General features: G+C 30.5%; 1 protein-coding gene across 1 annotated transcript in view; it reads right to left on the reverse strand.

Annotated features, from left to right (window-relative positions):
- Positions 1–1,641: 1,641 nt before the first annotated feature.
- Positions 1,642–19,636, reverse strand: part of LOC118185763 (uncharacterized) — an 831,500-nt gene continuing 813,505 nt past the window's right edge. The window contains exon 8 of the mRNA XM_085810777.1: positions 1,642–15,220. Coding sequence (XP_085666903.1) covers positions 15,037–15,220 — 184 coding nt within the window. The 3' untranslated portion in view covers positions 1,642–15,036. The remainder of the gene's footprint in view (positions 15,221–19,636) is intronic.

Consider the following 19,636-nt stretch of genomic DNA (forward strand, 5'->3'; position numbering starts at 1 on the left):
CATTCCTCCAGCAGAACAGTCTCTAATTCCGAAAGTCCGGATGGAGGTGGAAATCTGGAACGAAGTTTGGACTCCAAATATGTCCATAAATGTTCAATAATATCCGGAGACTGAGGGAGCCAAGCGAGATGTTCATTTGCATCGTCATGTTCTTTGAACCATTCTTGAATACACCTAGCAGTGTGGATAGGGACGTTGCCGTCTTGGAAAAGCGGTCGCTCCCCATGGAATACAGTCTGGACAAAAGAATGGACATGATCCTCTAGAATGCTTAGATAGTGATTGGATGTGATCCTCCTATGCAGAATAACAAGTGGCCCAAGACCGCGCCAAGGTATCACGAGACAGTCGAGATGAAACGCTTCTGTGGGCGTTCTTCAGACATAAACGCGTCCGGTCGTCTGAAATAGGATGAATGACGATTCATCTGAACATATTACCTGTTGACACTGCGGGGGGGGGCAGCCTTTGTGATCCCTGCACCACTGGCTTCGCTTGAAAGCAGTAGTTGCTGTCACTAAGGTTTACGAATTGCCACTCTGCCATAAATGTTCATAGCATGAAATTACCTTTTGACAGTTTTTGTTGAAACGGGGTCCTGGAGATGACTGTACATTTCAGATGTTAATTTCGGATAACGATTGCTTGTTCTTTCGGGCTACTATGCGCTATCAGCCAGCTTTGACTTTCGGCCACTGTTGCGCTTTGAAGACGTCGTCTTACCCTCTTTCGTGTACGCTGTCATAACGGCTGATACCGTACTTCTTGCACACCCCACAAGGTTTGCTGTTTCCGTAACCGATGCTCAACTTAAACGCTCTCCAAGTATCATTCCTCTTTAGAACTCTGACTTTTCAACTTTTCACAGACCGTTCGATCGAAGCATGCAACGCAGGTGACTGCTGTTGAGAGACTGATACCTTCCTCTTCACGCTCACTAGGTAGCAGACTTTTGTTGCAGGTGGTGCGGCTGTACTGCAGGTGTGAAATACGTCATACGTTTTCACAGGTGTTCGCATTATTTTGTCCTCCATCTGTACTTCAGACTGCAAACAAGCCACGATTGCACGGCACATCATCTAAATAAAATTGGCATCCCTCCATCTAGTATACGCCAAATTTGTAATTCGGGCATCATGAATGCTGGACATCTTCTTATATGCCCAGAATTAGTTAGTCTCAGAAACGCGGCAAGATAAGCAAACTGTACTGGAATGCCAGAACTCTCATGAAATCCTTGTAAAGACTACATCCCTTCTCCTTTCCTTGCTGTTTAAATTTTTAACTTTTGTTCCCATGTTCATTTGTTCTGGTTCTGACTTTAGATGTTTTGTTTAAATGTTCTTTTTTATTATATATCATTGTTTTTTGTGTGATAGTTGAGGCTGTTTAATATTTGGATTTTTGAAGTCAAATCTTTCTCCGGAAATATAAAGTAACCCCAAAATCCGAACTTGATACTTAACAAATCGCAGACTAATTTAAATTTGAAATTTAAAACACGTGAAACTAATGTTATTTTATTTTTTAGGCTTCTTTAAAAATCATATACATTTATTTTGTTGTGCCTGCATGTGTACGTACAAATACATTTTATTAAAAAATGAAATATACGGCATTTAATGAAACAAGACAAGAGCATTTCATTCAAATTGATTTATTTTCAGATTCCTAAACACAAAAATTTACAATAATTTACTACAAATATGAGTCCATCTCAGTATTTTGTAGAGTTTTGATGAAAACATTTCAGTTGCGTACTAATAAACAGAGATTTAAAAAAATCAAGCATGTATTATTTCCAAACCCAGATATTATTACACATATAGAGAAGATGAAATCAACAATATGTAAAATATAGTTACACTAAGGTATAAAATACAAACTTCAAATATGTATTCTGAAAAATAAAGGAATGATACTTCTACTCTGAAATGCTACATTTGCAAAAATAATCCAGTATCTGGGCAGGAATAATTCCATGCGTAAGTCACAAGAACTAGAAATAAAATATCACAAACATTAATCATTCTAAACATTTGAACGGTGAACATATACCTATACAAATATTTCGCTGCCGAATCAAATGCAGAGTGCGACCGATTTGAACCCTTTGACCTCTTTTAACAGCGAGTAAAACGCCAGCATAAAATTGCGCCTAGTTTGGTCCCTGCTGCATTCGGGTTAGCATACTTATTTCATTTTACAACACAGTATTTCTCTTATCTTAATATTAGAATACGACGTGTACTGTATGTTAAGCTGCACAACTGCCATAGCTAAAATGTGTTTTTTCTTTCCTTCATATTCTCAAACATACACAACTGTAAAATTTGCTTCCATGAATATTAACAATCACTGTTTTTCAAAGCAGGGTAAAGACCACACATACAAAGTAAATGAACAATCTGTATAGGCGATATGTTTGCTGTCTTCAATTTAAAGAAAACTTCAAACAAGTAGAATTTTAGACTGCTTGATATAGATCACTATTTTTGCAAAACCGTTAATGAGCAGGAATCAATCATTTTATTTTTGCTTTAAAATTTATTCTCTTTGCCGATTACACTACATTTTACTTTGCTAGCATTTTTTTGTTTGTTTTAAAATGTTTTAAAATTAAATTATTTATATACAAAAGCAAACAATAGTCTGCACATAACAAAATAAATTACCAAAATCACGGATGCAAATCGTGTTTGAAACTAAAAAAGATCTATTTGTGGCTCATTAACATATGCAATTATAGTTAACCATAAAGCACTTTTATTCTAGAATTGCCAAAAGCTTAAAATGTACATGCTTTTATTTATATTTTCTTTTAAACTGAGAAAGAAATTTTTACACATAAATTATTTACTAACATAATGCTACATAAAAATGTGATATGCTTATTTTTTACTTATTTATTGGTTATTTAAAAAAAGTCAGACAAGAGATCATTCTTTTTTACACAGTGAAAGGAAACATTCTGGTAAATAAAATAAAATCTTCTGAATTAATTTAATTTTTAAACAAAAATTTTCATACCTTGACTTTTATTTCTTTTTTAGTGACCCTATAATTTTTAACTTCTTCTATATTTAAAACAGAAATTACTTTGTGAAAATAGAGATGGGACGAATATCTTCGAATATGAATCCTAAGAGTAGTCGAATATTTCGAATCTTGAATCGTTTGCAAAATAATAATAAGAAAATAACTTTTACTTAAAGCAATTGATTAAAGCAAAATTTGAAATCTGCTTCTAAGGAAAAGCAAATTTAAAGATATAATTTTCAAAAATGCATCTGTTTTTACTAAGAAAACACAAATAAAGTGGTAAGAAAACACAAATAGTAAATAAAGCACACAATTAAAAAAGAAATCTTAGATCCATTTTCACAGAATATCTTAAAATCAAACCAGGCATAATCAAGCGATGATTGTTTAGAGAGCTAAATTAATATTAATCATCGAATGCTAATTTATTGTACTATTTACTGCCACCATGAGGTGGTTTTAGCGATTCAAATCACTGAAACTGCAACAATGGCATCCACTGTTAATGAATGATTCTCACCTAATGTCAATATAACTAATTTTTCAAAAGTTTTGAGTTCAAAATTTAAATTTTTTTTTTAATGTTAGGTCTCGAAGATTCGAATTTTAGAATCTGTGTTTTATTTATTTATTCATTTCCTCAAGATTCACAGAATTCGACAGTCCCATCACTATTAAAATTGACTAAATCAACATTCAAAATCTGACTGCATTTTGCCCCAAAATTTGTATACCATTTAAATTTGGCCATTAACACAATGAATAATTTAGTTAATTTCAGAATTATAGTTTAATTATTTATCACTAGCCTGATATAAAAAAGCAGCAGACTTGAGAAATAACCGCAAGATTTTAATATGAGAGATCATTTCTAATTCATTTCAATAATAAAATTTTTCGTAGCCTATCAAAAGAAAAATGAACAGAAGAAAGTTTAAAAGAAAAAAAAATGTTTTTTTTTTTTTTTTTTTTAGTTATAAAATATATTTAGTAGTAAATATTTCATCAAAAAACTGCCTTTAAAATATTAGATACAAAATTTTAATTTTACTGAGCTCTGATCAAAAGAAAAAAAAAGTGTTGTGGCTACTGAACATAATTAAAATAAAAGCATGCATTCATTTTTAATTTAAGACCACGATATATTTTGTGTAGCTATAAAAAGGATAAAAAGCCAAAATTATTTTTCAACTTTTTTTTAAAAGCTATCTCAATTATTAAAATTGAGAATGATGCTTAGAAACTTGGCACATTTTTTTACATATTTCAAAGGAGGGGGAGGGGTATACAGAGCACTTGTATAAAATTTGAAGAAAATTTATTTTTAACATTTTAATTAAATGTAATAGAAGCATGTTTCATATTTTCTTTAAGGGCAAGTTCCAAAAACAGAAAATGTTTTATAACACTGCATGAATAATTAATTTTTCATAAACATATACTTAAATTCATTCTGTTTAAAAAAAACTAGAATAGAATTTTTTTCTGAATTAAAAATAATATCTTAATTAATTTTGCTACACATACTTTTATCTACAGCTTGGAAAAAATATGAAAAGAAAAATAATACTATTTCTCTTGAACTTGACTACCATTTATATATAAGACTGGCTGAAAGACACAATCCATTTGATTTTATTAAAATTAAACCAAGGTTTTTGTGCTCATTCGTCTTTTAGAATTTATGCGGATACCACTTTTGGTCTTCGAATAATTCATAAAGCAACGGAAAGAAATGGTTCCGTGACAAACTGTACACTATCAGTACAATAGTAGTTTATCATTAAAATAATCAGTGATTTTTGCCAATCCTATATATACTATCAGTACTAGAAGACTATGCCATTCTTACTTCACGTACTTTAGCATAAGATATACCAGCAAAATAAAATTTCAAGCTGTCTGCACTCTGTAACATTAATTATTTAAGTTGCTATGAACATAATAACAATTTCGCTATAGATAAATGAACTAACATACAATAGTTTCAAATATTAATGAAGGAAACCTCAATTAGATTTCATAATGAATATGCTATAAAAGTAATATTCATAAATTTTACATCAAAATTATGCTTTAATATATAATTCTTAAATTTGGCGTTTTCAGTAAATGGCAGTAAAAGAAGACATGAAAGATATGATAAACACGGTATACAAAAATTATGTCTTAAGATTTTGCTTTGTGAGTTTTGAAAAAGAATGAAGACAATAAATTCAAAACAAAACATTTGATATTTCGAAAAATTTAAAAATTACATAGAAAATAAAAGTCATGATCATGAAGGATAATCACACAGAAATAAACAAATGTATAGGTATTCATTTGATTTAAATCAATGGCAAATTTAAAAAAAAGTAATATATTTTTCAGTTTTGACTACGACAAGAATTGTTTGCAAAAGTGATTTAAAATCGAAATTTTATGTACTTGATAACAATTATCACTTATTATATATTATTTTATAGTCATAAAATATTCTGAACTATTTTCTAATCAACATACTATAACAGAGCGTTCCATACACGTAATTAAAATTAACAAAAGAAAAATCAAAGTAAAATTTAAAAAATTTCTTTTTCTACAAGTGATCGCAAAACACATAAAAAACATGTATTACAAATCCTTTAAAAAAGGTTTCATAATTTCAGTATATTTGAAGCAATATTAATAACTACCATTACATTGATATACTTAAAAGTAATACATGCACATAATCAAATAAATATTCATAAATGTTTCAAAAATAGGGGGGAAAATCGTGAATTTTTATATCAAAAGAAATACAAAAAGCATTCACCATACAATTATAAAAATTAATTAAGAAAAAAGGATATACTGAATTACATTTTGTCATGGTTGTAATGTGTATAAATAATTATCCATTTATCAAATCCATTTATTAACGTAAAATTGAGAACTTAATTAGAGCAATAATTAATTTGGATATCAGGGACAAATATTGATCAATCATACTAATTAAATATGGAAAATGAACCAGCATTTACCATTCATAAACAGCTATTTATACCAAATTTTGGCACAAAGATTTCAGAAATGCACAAATCACAGAGTTTGGTTGATATTTTTTTAATAAATTTATTGTAACTTTACTTAATAATAAGTACGAACCTGCATGAAGAACAAGATTATGAATTGACAATTATCACAATAAAATACATCTATGACAAATAAGTACTATTGTGCACACAACGAAAATGTTCAGTTTGTGCATACTGTTCTCTATATCAAACTTGTCCATTTTGTGTTCAATGAACGCATACCTAGTTACAGTCACAGTTACAATAGATCTAGAAACATGCTTAAACATGACTATCGATCCCAGAGCTATACTTACAAACTATAATTGATATTTACATACTTTAAAATACAACCATATCTCATATTATCTCCTTCTTTGAGCTGTCATTCCATTTCCTTTGAATACAGCTCAAATTAATTTACTTATTTAATCTTCTAAATACAAAAAGTGAATTACAAAGTTAAGTACAAATTATAAATGCCAATTAAGTACAAGATGCAATGATGCAGTATAACTGAATCTGGAATTTTATTTGACAATCAGTATTGCAGTATTAAACGTGGCTTTGTTCAAAAGCTACAAAACTATACCAAAACATTATTTACAATAAACTCGTTATCTATTTGACTATGTATTCCTAAATATATATGTATATATATTTATATATAGACTTTTACAATATTCCTCTATAATATAGTGAAAATACTTGGACACGTAATGAAGACCATGTGACATATACAATATATATAATCTAGAGATCTTCATCATAATTTGCTTGATAATTCATGCAAATGCATGTAATACATCAGGTCACCATTCGAAATTGGGCACTACCCGGAAAGTCATATTTGGCCATATGGATATAAATAATGTACGACTAAATTCGGCTACCAATGTAGTATCCATTTGATCATAAGTTTACTTGGTCAGTATCAATTATTCATGTAGCGTAAAATTGAACCCGTCGTCTTTTATGAAACACTTATATTTCAAATACTTTAATCAGCATGTTATATAAATAATAATTGCTCGTTAAATAACAAAGAAAAATAGTGTAGGTTTTAAAACCAATTAAAATGTGTCGTGTAATTTTTCAGGCACAAGATCACAAACCAGCAATATAAAGTAATATTTAAAAAACTTTCTTTGCAAATTATATGTAACTGATTTCGCTAAAATTACAAACGTATGGATCTTCTATCTCGATAACACATTCATACTGCTTTATTTAAAATAAGAAGAAATTATTTCTTACATATGAGCAATCTCAAATTCGTTTGATCCAATAAATGTAACACTTATTTTAAATATATCAGTACAAGCAACATTACCGACGATAGTCGCATTCATTTTACTTTTTAATGCGTGCTTTTCTAAACACAAAATGCATATCGACTAAAAGTACAAAACTTTCATTTTCAGTTAAAATTAAACTGCCAGCTGGCAGTTCAAGATTTATATACCTAATAACCGACTATTTACCTAATTTAGCAATTTACTTCAGAATACCTCATATTTAGGTACACTCTACAGAATATAGAACTCCTTGTATAAAATATAGAACATGGGATACAGAATATTTTTCTTTTAATACAGGGTGTTTTTTTTTAAACTGACTCAAGCATCTGTAAACCGATTTATCAGCTGGAATGCTCCCAATTGGTAAATGAACTAATTACGACATAAGAAAAAAAGATTCCGCAGGGAAAAAAATAGTTCCGAAAATTGCCGATAGGCAAAAATGCGGCGCTGTATTAAAAATTTTTATTATATAAAATTATTTTAAGGTGAAAAAATTAGCTGATAGTTTATTTAAATTAAAATTTTTTGAAAGATAATCAAATTAAAAAAATTATAAATATAGATGAAATTTCGTAAATAAAAGGAATCACTCAAAATCCCCCTTACACTAACAACGAAATCTGTCTGAAAATTACATAAACAGGAATTAAATAATTCTATTCTTTATATAAAAATGAAATACGTTAAATAGCTAATTCAAGATAAAAATGACGTGCAGAACAGAAAGTCATACATTCCCCCTATCAATTTAATAACATTAGTTTATGAAGGTTTACTTTTCATCTAACACAACAGAGACTGAAATTTATAAATGATATTACAGTACGCTAAAGAAAAAATTATCATACCAGAGAAGACGTATTAACATTTCGCCAGGATTTAATCTTTATGAGTAACTCGTACAAACAAAAGTTAATTTAATTAACAGAGATAATTAGGAAGACATACTTTATCATTTCAAGCATAGGAATAAAATAACATTTCTCTGGAATGTGCTACCTTTAGGAAAGTAATTTAATAAAATAATAAATGTTATGAACGTTAATCACCAAGATAATTACTCGTTTTGAAGTAAACACCGAAAAATGATTTCAGTCATTTAATTTAATAAGGATGCAAAAGATCGCATGCAATGATAATGCTATTATTCTGTTCATTTTAGCAAGATATTATGATTTTGAAGTGTTAATTAATATTGTGAGTTCGTTCTGAATATGAATATGTTTTTATCAAATAAATTCATATTCCTTAGTTATATGACAGAAAGGGGTGTCAAAAAGGTTTCAAAAGTTTTATTAAAAAATTACCACTGAATGAATTTTACGATTTTTTAATCGAATCGTGAATTTTTATAATTTATACACACTTTTGATAATGCTATAAGCGAAAGTTAGCGTTTGAAGTTTTGTAAACAATATTTTGTACACTTTGCAGTACTTTGCAGTATGTATATATATTTATATTTAGACTTTTACAATATTCCTCTTTAAATTACTATATTAAAGAAAAATCTGTAATTTCATTTCCTCGTTGTTACAATTTAAATTACCATATTAAAGAAAAATCCGCAACTTCATTTCCTCGTGGTTAAATTTATTATCTAGAGTTTACAAAAATGTAATTTCGAAGCAAAAAAATCTTTAATAGCATAACATTATTTGTACAATTTAGAATATGTTACTGATTTTCGAACTGTAACCTTAGAGAAGGCTTTATATGAAGTAATACTTTGAAAATAATTAAGAAAATTACGCAAACTAGAACGATAATCATGCAAATGAAATTATGACGCAGTTTCCAACTTTTACTGAATATAAAACATGAATAATATATTTTATGATTTTTGAACGCTTAGAGTTCCTTGATTATGTAAAATTCACTAAGCGAAGATATTCGATTCTTTGAAGAAACGAGCTTTTAGAACAAAGATACTCAGGCCACTCAAGAGTTTTTTATTCTTCTAAGTACGATAAGACATTGTTTCAGAAATTGTTATACCTGTTTGAAGAAAATAAGGAGAAAAAACAGAAGTGTGCAAAAGCTTTTGTATCACTGTTGAGAAGCATTACGTTCAACAGCATTCGTTCATTTGTGTTGAATTTCGATTATAAAATAAAATTATTTTCAAAATGAATTAATTCAGATATTACTTAAGATATTCAATGCTCAGAAAATAAGAGATTTAAGACTGAGAAATTCCTTTAAATAATTCAAGTTCATAGAGGATTACGTTTAAGATTATTCAGCTTACAGCATATCACAGGAGCCAAGTCCATAAAGAGTAAGAAAACCACAATACAGTTTAATTTTAAGTGTTGCGTGAAGATGAAAGTAAAACTGTATTTTCTTTTCATAAAAAGTATATATCTTAACAGTATATACCAACAAAAACAAAACAGTATTAAACTGGAAAGCAAGTACGAAAAATTTACGCATGAAAAAGGAATAAAAGTAATATAGTGTGAAAATCATGGAACAAAAGGAAAAAGAGAAAGATACGCCAAAAGAAAGTAAAAGTTACATTACATAAAGAAATTTTATTTGAATCTCTAAATTTTAAACAGCCCTTCACTCATATTAAATTATAAATTACCTGATTTCCCTCAAGCAACTTTACTTTAAACATATTAACACGCTAGAAGCACATTTTTATAAATTAACGGCAGTGAATACTTCTCGCGTGTCATACATTGGATAAAACACTTTCTTTTTAAAAGGAAATTTTTTCTTCTTCAGGTGAAAATAACTGACGTTCATTGATAAATAAACTTCTGAGGTCTATTAAAGTAAAGTATTAAGGAATTTTCGCTTCACTGCAGTTTGTGAAACCTTATGTACTTAGATCGGCATTAACAAGACTGAAAGCAAGTCGACAACGTATTTCTTTTCTTTTTTCCGCAATCTTCTTTCACAGCCATTTTCACAGGAGATAGCAAATAAACGGTGAAACGTTGACAGGAGAAAATCTCGATTCTTGTCGGAGCTCTGAGTTTTATCGAGTGTTTCCAAAGGGACCAACTTCCAAGAAGGGATTCTCAACTGCTGCTAAAAAAGAGCATTTTACCGGTTTTAAGGGATAAAATGTTTATCGGGGTAATTTCTCTCTTTCGTTCGGACATCAAAGCAAAGATGCGGGAAAAGGGAAAAAAATACAGGAAAGAAATATAAACAAGATAAACAACTTGCTGCTAAAAAAATAAAAATAAGGTGCGTGTATTTTGTTTGGCATTTTATTTAAGGATTAATTTCAACAGCAGACTCCACTGAGTAAATGCAATTGAGAATTTTTCGAAACACAAGCTTATATACACTATATAGGCATAAAATTTCCTTTCAAAAACCTGATTTTTTGAGAGCTTGGAACAAAATATAATGCCAAATAAATAAAGCTAAACAACGTTTTTGAATAATGCATTAGATTTTCATTGGAGGGGAAAGCACACACATTTGCAAGTATGTGAAGTGTAATACTAGACTTAGGCATGAGATAGTTCTGATCAGCTTAAATCAGTGGTCCCAGAGTGTAGGTCCGTAAGTATTTTTGGTTCAGTCGCGAAAAGTCACAAAATATTATTTTTAGTAATATAACGGCATATATCTACGTGTAATTACGAATTGATTTAAAATGATCCATTAATTGTAAAAATAATGCATCTTTATTTATTATTACTTCATTTTTGTATTGTTTTCTTTAAGAGATCTCCCTTTTTACCATCTACGTCCACACCCCAAAGAAATTAAATTCAAGTAGTTCAAGAAGTTAAAAAGTTTTAGTGTTGTTGGGAAAGTTTTAGTGTTGTTAGGGAGTTGCATTCAGGGCCAGCCAGAGCTTAAATTAGGCCGCAGCCCTAACTAAGAAGGCTGCGGCACTTCTTTTATGTAACTGAATAACAATTTCAGTAGAAATTTGATCTCGAAAATTTCATTTTTAGCAATAAAATTATATTAAAAATCGCTTCTTAAATTTTAATTTATCTCTTTACATTTAATTTAATTGCTTTAATCTTTAATTACTTAATAATTTCAGTAAATAATACGTAATCAATTATATAATAATTATTAATTAATTAATAGTTAATAAACATTAATTAAATAGCTATTAATTAATGTGATCATAATTAACTATTTAATTTTTAAATTATTAATAATGAGTTTAATAGTCATTTTATTTATTTATTTGCTCTTGTTCCTCATTGCTGGTCTACCATAGGGCTCCGGCACTTCTAATTTTAGACATTAAAGAATTTACGGAGGTGCTGGGCGTCAGAAAATAGCAGCCACAAAGAAAACACAAGTGCAAGAGATTGCAGTGGGCGGCAAAATGTCTGCAGCCGACTCTGATTCATTAATATCGTGTTTAATTTTATTTAAATTATCCTCCATTTGCAAGCAAAATATATTTAATATACATGTGTATCTTCTTATTATCAAACATAAGCATTATTTTTGTTGCACTAATTAGTGTAAATAGATTAGCTAATTTATCAAAGAGTAAAATGCATGTAATTTTCTTACTCAGACTTTTCTAAATTAAAGACTTAGCAGACTCAAGATGAATTTTCAAACTGAATTTAATTAAAAAAATTCCTCAAATACCCAATTTAAAAGGTGACTTCCACACTTAATGAGCTAATCATTGCCTAAATGAGCTAAATTTTGGGACGCCGTAACTGCCTTTGCCTTTAATTCTTATAGATATTCCTTACATGAAAGGTTCAGCATCTGTGATTTGCTTGCATTTCAGGCAACTTATTCAGTTCGGCTAAAAGCGAGAAAAAGGGCCTAGCACCATTTGCAACACAAATTACTCAAAGCGGATTTAGGCTTGCCATGGCATCTACGGCGATTATTTCTCAATCAAGAGATTATGTGAGTCTAATTAGTGATGTTGAGGAGAAAGAGATTAAAAAGCTTCAGAGGTCTTAAATAGACTGCGATTCTGCACTAATAGCTCTTCTATCGACTGGAATGCTAATAAAACTGAAAAGCAACTAATTAGGGACAAGAATTAAAATTTCTTAAGAAAACATTCCTAAGTAACATAATTTACATAATAAATTTGTATATATCTGATCACATTAAAAAAACTTAGTGGACAATCATAAATAACACATTTCATAATTTTTTGTCGCTTCACTAGCTTAATTATACATGTTCATGCAAAGAATTGTAGGCAGTTATTTTATATACAGTATTATAAAAACAAAAATGTGGGTATTCTCCTTCCCTAAGCGCATTTTTTCAAAAGTGAAAATGCTCAGCTTATCGTTTCAATTACTAACGCATAAAGTAAACTTTACGGATATTAAAATTGGAAGATAGAAATAGCATAAAATGCAACCTTTTTACGCAAACATATTGCCACGTATTAAGGTTTAAATTTTGCAATTTAATCTAAAATTTTAAAATTATGAATAAAAAAAGGAAATTTGACAATCTCTTTACTTTTATAGTAAAAAATCTTTAAATAAATTAAAATATTTATTTTGAATGCAAACATTCTAAAAGTCTATAATTTTATAAAAGCACTAACAAGTTCAAATTATTAAGCTAAACTTGAAGGAAAGACGAAAATCCATAGATTTGTACACAGCTATATGCTTTTATTTGTTTAAATAAGAATATATTTACTGGAAAAACTAGAAAGCTAAAATGATTTAAAAGGACAAAAACAAACCAGATATTAAACATAAAATTCTAATTCATGAAAAGATAATGAGTAAATAGAATAGAATAAATAAATCAAAAAATATACAACATGTAATTGTGTCCTAAGCTAATTTAGGAAGTGGCAATACTTGATATTATTCATGTTTCATATTCAATAATTCTGAATTGAAGATATTACTTGACATTAAAAATAGTTTTCTTGTATGCAACTTCCGATAACAAAAATAAGTTTTTAAAAACTCTAATACTCTCTTGCCATTATATTATTTTAAATTATACAGTACTTGATACAAGCAGTTTCTTTCTAGAAAATATATTCCGTCAGCAAAACTTATAACATTAAACAAAGCTATGCAAAATGTTATAAGGATGTGATGCATAAAAGTAATATTAAGCCTTTATGGTGTTTAAACAGTGTTTCGAATTGACCGTCCTTCCCATTACTTCTGATACTTCATATATTATTTATAGTTAAAAATTTTAAGTAATTAGTTAGTTATAGTTAGTTAGCTACACCACAAACATTGAGCCCACCAGCGGCCAAGCGGTAAAGTCGCTGAACACTGGTAGTTCGGTCCGAGGTTCGAATCCCGCGAACGGGCTGGCTGCATGGGTGTTTTCGTGGTTTTCCCCGTGTGTAACGTGTATACGAGCCAGTTTCCCTTAGAAAGTCCTCCACGAAGGCATCCCTCCCCTTAGGCAGATAGCCCTCGAGGCTTTGCCGTAATTGAATAACTTAACATAACAACCACTACAATTCAAGAAATTATACTCTAAATTAACTCAGAATTAAAGATGAATATATTCTAATTGCAGAGAAATATTACTTAGATAATCATAATTTATTAAAAGTTTATTACAGATGTGATTTTAAATAAATAAGCAACTTTTGATATGTTACAGATATATATATTTATGCATACAAACATTATAGCACTGTTATTAAAAATGTGATAGTAATAAAAAAATAAAAATGCGTTAAGCACAGCAAGCAATTAAAACATCAATTATGATTAAAAAGATAAAAATCGTTTCCATAAAAAACTACAAAGAAAAGTTTAAAAAAATCATTAGTCAAGTTAGGCTAATAACAGAAAAAATTTTTGCACTGAAATCTGTAAAATGAATCTATAAATAAACCTGCATCACGATTAACATTTTATGTGAAAAACCTGTTACCACTCATTAAAGGAAAAATTTCCTAAACAGTTCATGCAAATTTAAATAATCAGAAAGGATCAAACTCACACTAATAATTAATTATCCAACACGATTCCTAAAATTGAAAAATCACTCTTTATAAATATGATATGTAAAGAGACATTTCGTTTATAGCAAAAAAATTAATGAAAAGGAAGTTTTATTGTATAAGATATTTAAGTACAACAGCACTGAGACACGGCTCTTAGCAGTCATGTTAAAAACACTGAACAGACTGTAACAAGAACATATTAGTTACAGTATACGAATCTCCCATTTATTTTACGTAGGTTTCCTATAAAAAAAACTGAACCTTTTCAAAAGAATATAATTTGCAACAAAATGAATATAAATTGTGCTTTTAATCGGAGAGGTCAACGTACTAACTGGTTAAGAAATAGGCAAAATAAATTAACAAATATAATGCCAATTTTAAATGCATTTAAACTTACACTTCCTAATACTATACCTAAAAAATCTATTACTTAATTACAGTGCTAAATCAGAACTAACCTTTGTAAACAATGCACCACTTTAAATTTTAGACTGTCGTCGATAAGTATGACATGGATATTGGCGGTAGGTTTAATAAGCAAGTCCATTACAATTTCAGGCATTTCTTACAATTAGAATTCCAATTCCAAAAAGTAAACCATGTTACTTATATATCATTCAAAGAAACAAATCAGAAAAATAAAATCACATGAATGCTGCCAGTTGAAACGAAATTTGCGATAGCCTGCAACATTAGGATAGTTTCTAATTTGAGGTCGGAAACGTTATAGCAGTTGGTCGATGACTGGATATAGTAGAGACATATGCTCGGCACCCTTGATGGGTAATTTATTGATTGAGTAATGGTGAATCATTTCTGGAATGCTGGAAAATGGATTGCTGAACTGTCCTAGAATGAATCGGCCATCGCTGTGGACTATCTTCATATGCATAAAGCCACGGGCACTCCTGCAACAAATAAACAAACTGTTAGAAAAGATAAAGAAGATTAGCACTGTGCATTCATTATCCAATTATTTTCAGTTTTCCTCATGTTTGTGCATGTAGTAAAGTCAAAGCAATAATAAAAGATAATGCTGCATGTGTATTTACTAAAAATAAATGTCCAGCTCATTTATCAAATTCATATCAATACGTGAGAATTATAAATATGAATATTTATGTTGCAGTAATAATTTAAACTTAGCACTTCCTGATTTGAATCAAAAAAGTACTGTTTTGCCATTTTAACAACAAAAGATCTGCCCATTTAGCACTTTGCATCTACCCATGCAGCAAACAGTATCAAACACTTGGCGAAGAACGGAACGAAGAGAAACGAAATGCATACTTCCCGTATTAAAGAACGAATAGGCATGTATATTAATATAAGTTATTACTCAAAACATTTAACTCCATTAATAATATATAAATAATCTGCAATAATATAGGGTGTTTCATACTGAATGGGATCTGAAGAAAGCATACCTGAGATAGCTGTAATTATTTTATTTTAACAAATAAAATTTACAGTAAAACTAGAGTTATTCAAGTTTAAATAGATGTTATGTATGCCTTTTCGGTGGCATGGCAAATATCTGCAGTATTCCAGTTCCTGCCACATTCGTGATAGAATACTCTTTGTCAGTGATTCGAGCACTTCTTCGAGCTGAAAGTCTTGAGGAAATGGATGCACGACAGCTGTGTCTTCAACAAAACCCCAGAGGAAAAATCACAAGGGGTTAGATATGGAGATATCGTTGGCCAATAAAGCAATGACATTTCGTTTGATTCAGCACGGCCAATCCGGCAATGGAACAGGCTTCGGTTTTATGCCAATGTGGTGCAGCACCGTCTTGCTGCAGAATGAAGCCGGAAGCCCTTTCCTCCAAGTGACGGAACAAAATCTCTGCTAGCATATCTGGGTAAATGGACCCGTTAAGCGATTTTTACACGAAGAAAAGGGACCAAAAATAGAGATGTTGGAAATAGCGCAGAATCACGCTCCTTTGGAGAATCACGCTCCTGTTCTATTACACCATGTGGATTTTCCGTGGCCCACATTCGGAAATTATGGCGATTAACTTGACCAGAAATGGCAAAAGTGGCTTCATATTGTGAACTTAAGCTTGCTCGCGAAACCATCTGGCTATAGCTTATCTTGCAATTTCTCACAGAAAGCCAGAAAGCTTTACGCAACGGTTTTTCGGAAGGTTTTAACGTTTGCACCATCCGGAGTTGTAAACGTTTCCGTAGCAAATGTCATACACTTACATGAGGCACACTGAATTCATAACTCCCAGATTGATTTTGAGGGACTTTGTAAAATCGTTTCATGAATTTTTTCAACCACTTCGGTTTTGGCTGCTATTCGTCTAAGGCTGGTTTTCTCAAACAAGAAGCCCGTGACCTAAAATTGCTTCATCCATCGCTTATGTGATGATGTAGTGGTTTCTTTACCAAATTTTGTGCGAAAATGTCTTCTAACGACAATAACGATGATGTTTTGGCGTATTCGAAAACAGTAGGCTTTTTCTGCATGAATGCCGCTAGTTTTGTTAACAGAGCCTCTAGCGGCGATTTCGCAACCGGAAGATTTTTCACTGGTGCTATATAAAACTTGTATAATTGTAGTTTCAGAATTAATTTTGGCTTAATAAAACAATTACAGAATTTGTATTATGCTATTCTTTTTGCCCACTCAATATAAAACATCCTGTATTTTAAAACATTACCATACATAAATTTTAAACCAGTAAGGATATAATTGCGGATTACAAATTTTAAATTCAAACACACATACAATCAAAATAGCCACACTCGGAATCAAAATATCCACCACGGAAATTATTCCCAATGAAATATAAGTTTATTTATTCATACAGCATAAATATCTGGAGCTGTAACACTGAAGAAATCTCGAAAGAAATGATCGCTGCAATGTTTCTACCTATTCCAGCAGAAGTTTTAAGTGCTAGAGATTTTATCTCTTAGGAAGCTGTTTAAATGCTTATAGAAACGGAAGATACTGGAAGAAAGATTCAGTCAGTATAGTGTATGAAACAAAGTTTTGCAGTGTCATTTAACTACCATCTTACGTACTGTCCGGCACCGCCGTGAATTAGAACTGGACAGCGACTGACCATTGCTGGCTTAAGACGTCGAAGTTCATGGTGCATTTTTCAGATTTTCTAATAATATTTACCTGCTGTACAGATTTCGTCTTGCTCAAAAAAGGATAATCTATTATACTAGTTGCAGAGGCATGAAAAAGCCATCACAGCCTTTTTTGGATTTGTCTTCGATTTCAGGTAGCCCTTTGGTAAACTTCATTGTTGCTCAGCCATCGTTGTGAATGGCGTAGAAGATTTACGTTTCGTCACTCATTATAATACGATAGAGAAATGGGTCGTTATTTTGCACAAAAGAGGTACAGAAGGCACTTAGTAACAATGTTTCTTGTACCTATTCATAAAACAACCATATGTCAAGCTTTGATCTTTCCGGCTATTTAAAGAAATGAAGAACTAGCGGATGTTTCATGCATAATTCTTATGCAATATTTTCTTCCAAATTACTGTGTACAAATGTATTTCAACTAATGCCTTTAGCTAATTATTATCAGATACAGATACGATTTCTTAGAACGTTAAAGCTTTCGTCTCCAGCACAAAATGTTTCAAATCAACACTGCGCGATATGTTTTTTAATCGTATCCAACAACAAGCATTGTTGCTTTTGAGAATATCTCGTTTGGGTTATTTTATAAGGTGTTTCTCCCACTTTCATCCTAGCGTGCCTTCGTGGTGTAGTGGTTCTGCACGCTGGGCCGGTATTCCAGGGGTCCGTGGTTTGATTCCCGGCGAAGGCGTTTGCTATTTTTCATCTTTACTGCCTCCAATTAACCTAATGTCTCTACAGTGGCGCTCAAACTAAAAGGGTGTTCGATGAGGTTTCTCCACACCCAGGATTTAGCGATTGGGTCCCCTGGAAACCCCAAACCAGTCGCCTTTTAAAAACGGAAGTATATAAGCTATTTCTATCACTTTCCTAGCGTGCCTTCGTGGTGTAGTGGTTCTGCACGCTGGGTCAGTATTTAAGAAGTCGTGGTTCGATTCCCGGTGAAGGCGGTTGCTAATTTTTCATCTCTCCGGCTTCTAAAAATCCTAATGTCTCTACAATTTCTCATTATGAACTCGTTCAAAAATACTCCTCTATTATTTTCTTCCAATCATTAATTCAAAAGCCTCAAAACTAATGTCAAAATTTTAGTTATTATATGCCAAATATCCTTACATCATTTCATTGATTTTTTGTAATTATTAAACTCATGAAAGCTTTTAAATGCTTGCATAAAATTTAAAAAAAAAAAAAAAAAAAAAAAAAAAAAAAAAAAAACACTTCGGTGTAAATTTACGTTAAAAAATTCCACTACTAAGCGCATACTTTCGTACCTCTATTCGCTGTTCCGTATAAAATAAACTTTCAGATTCCAATGACCTACATATATCATACAACAGTTTTGCATATTTGTTTAACGAAAAGATTTAAGCACACGTTTACTGTAGAAGCAAATCCTTTTCGAGAACTGTGACATATAGGTCTAAGATATTTTTGTAGTATACAGGGCGATTCAAAAAGTCAATAAACATTTAAATTTGCATTTCATCAAATTAGGAATGTACAGTAATGCTCTTAGAATGTAAATGCATAAAATAACAAAGATCACTTTAACAGAACTTAATATTACAAATTTATTAATAACAAGTATGTCTACAGAAAGCTCTTTATTCGTAACGGAATATTAAATAACTCAGAATAAATACTGAAAAGCGGCAGTTAGCCTTATGAATCATGGCCTACAAGTGAATCGGGATCTTACGGCAGGAAGATATATAACTGCTATATCACTGATACAAGCATCTTTTAATTTTGCCTTTTAATATTAAGTAATCTTTGCACATATGTTATTTTATATAGCTTCACAACCAAACTTCAATAGGGTTTCAGTTTCAGAGATACGAAAGCTCATTCATGCTGTAAATGAACAAATTGTTGCTTGCACGTTTTCAAAGGTGAAAGTAAGATTTACTTTACAGAAAAAAAAAAGATATAAATAATACTCTGTCTGTCTTAAATGTTAAAAAATTAAATGTTTAACTTTTGATTTAGCTACAACAATTTAATTTTGTTTGCAAATGATTTGTGATATGCGTAGTTCAAAAGCAAAGTCACAGATTCGAAACTCTAAAATATAGCGCCAAGTGGTAACAAATACTTTTAATGAACATAAAATTTATGAGCACTAAAAGGTGGTTATATATTTTCAGATTTTTAGTGAGTTTAATTTTTAGTGATCACAGCTGTATAAAAAATTGTATATAT

Source organism: Stegodyphus dumicola, chromosome 2, assembly GCF_044657685.1.
Source record: "Stegodyphus dumicola isolate Sdum_Otavi_A_Nest chromosome 2, ASM4465768v1".
Classification (NCBI taxonomy): Eukaryota; Metazoa; Arthropoda; class Arachnida; order Araneae; family Eresidae; genus Stegodyphus; species Stegodyphus dumicola.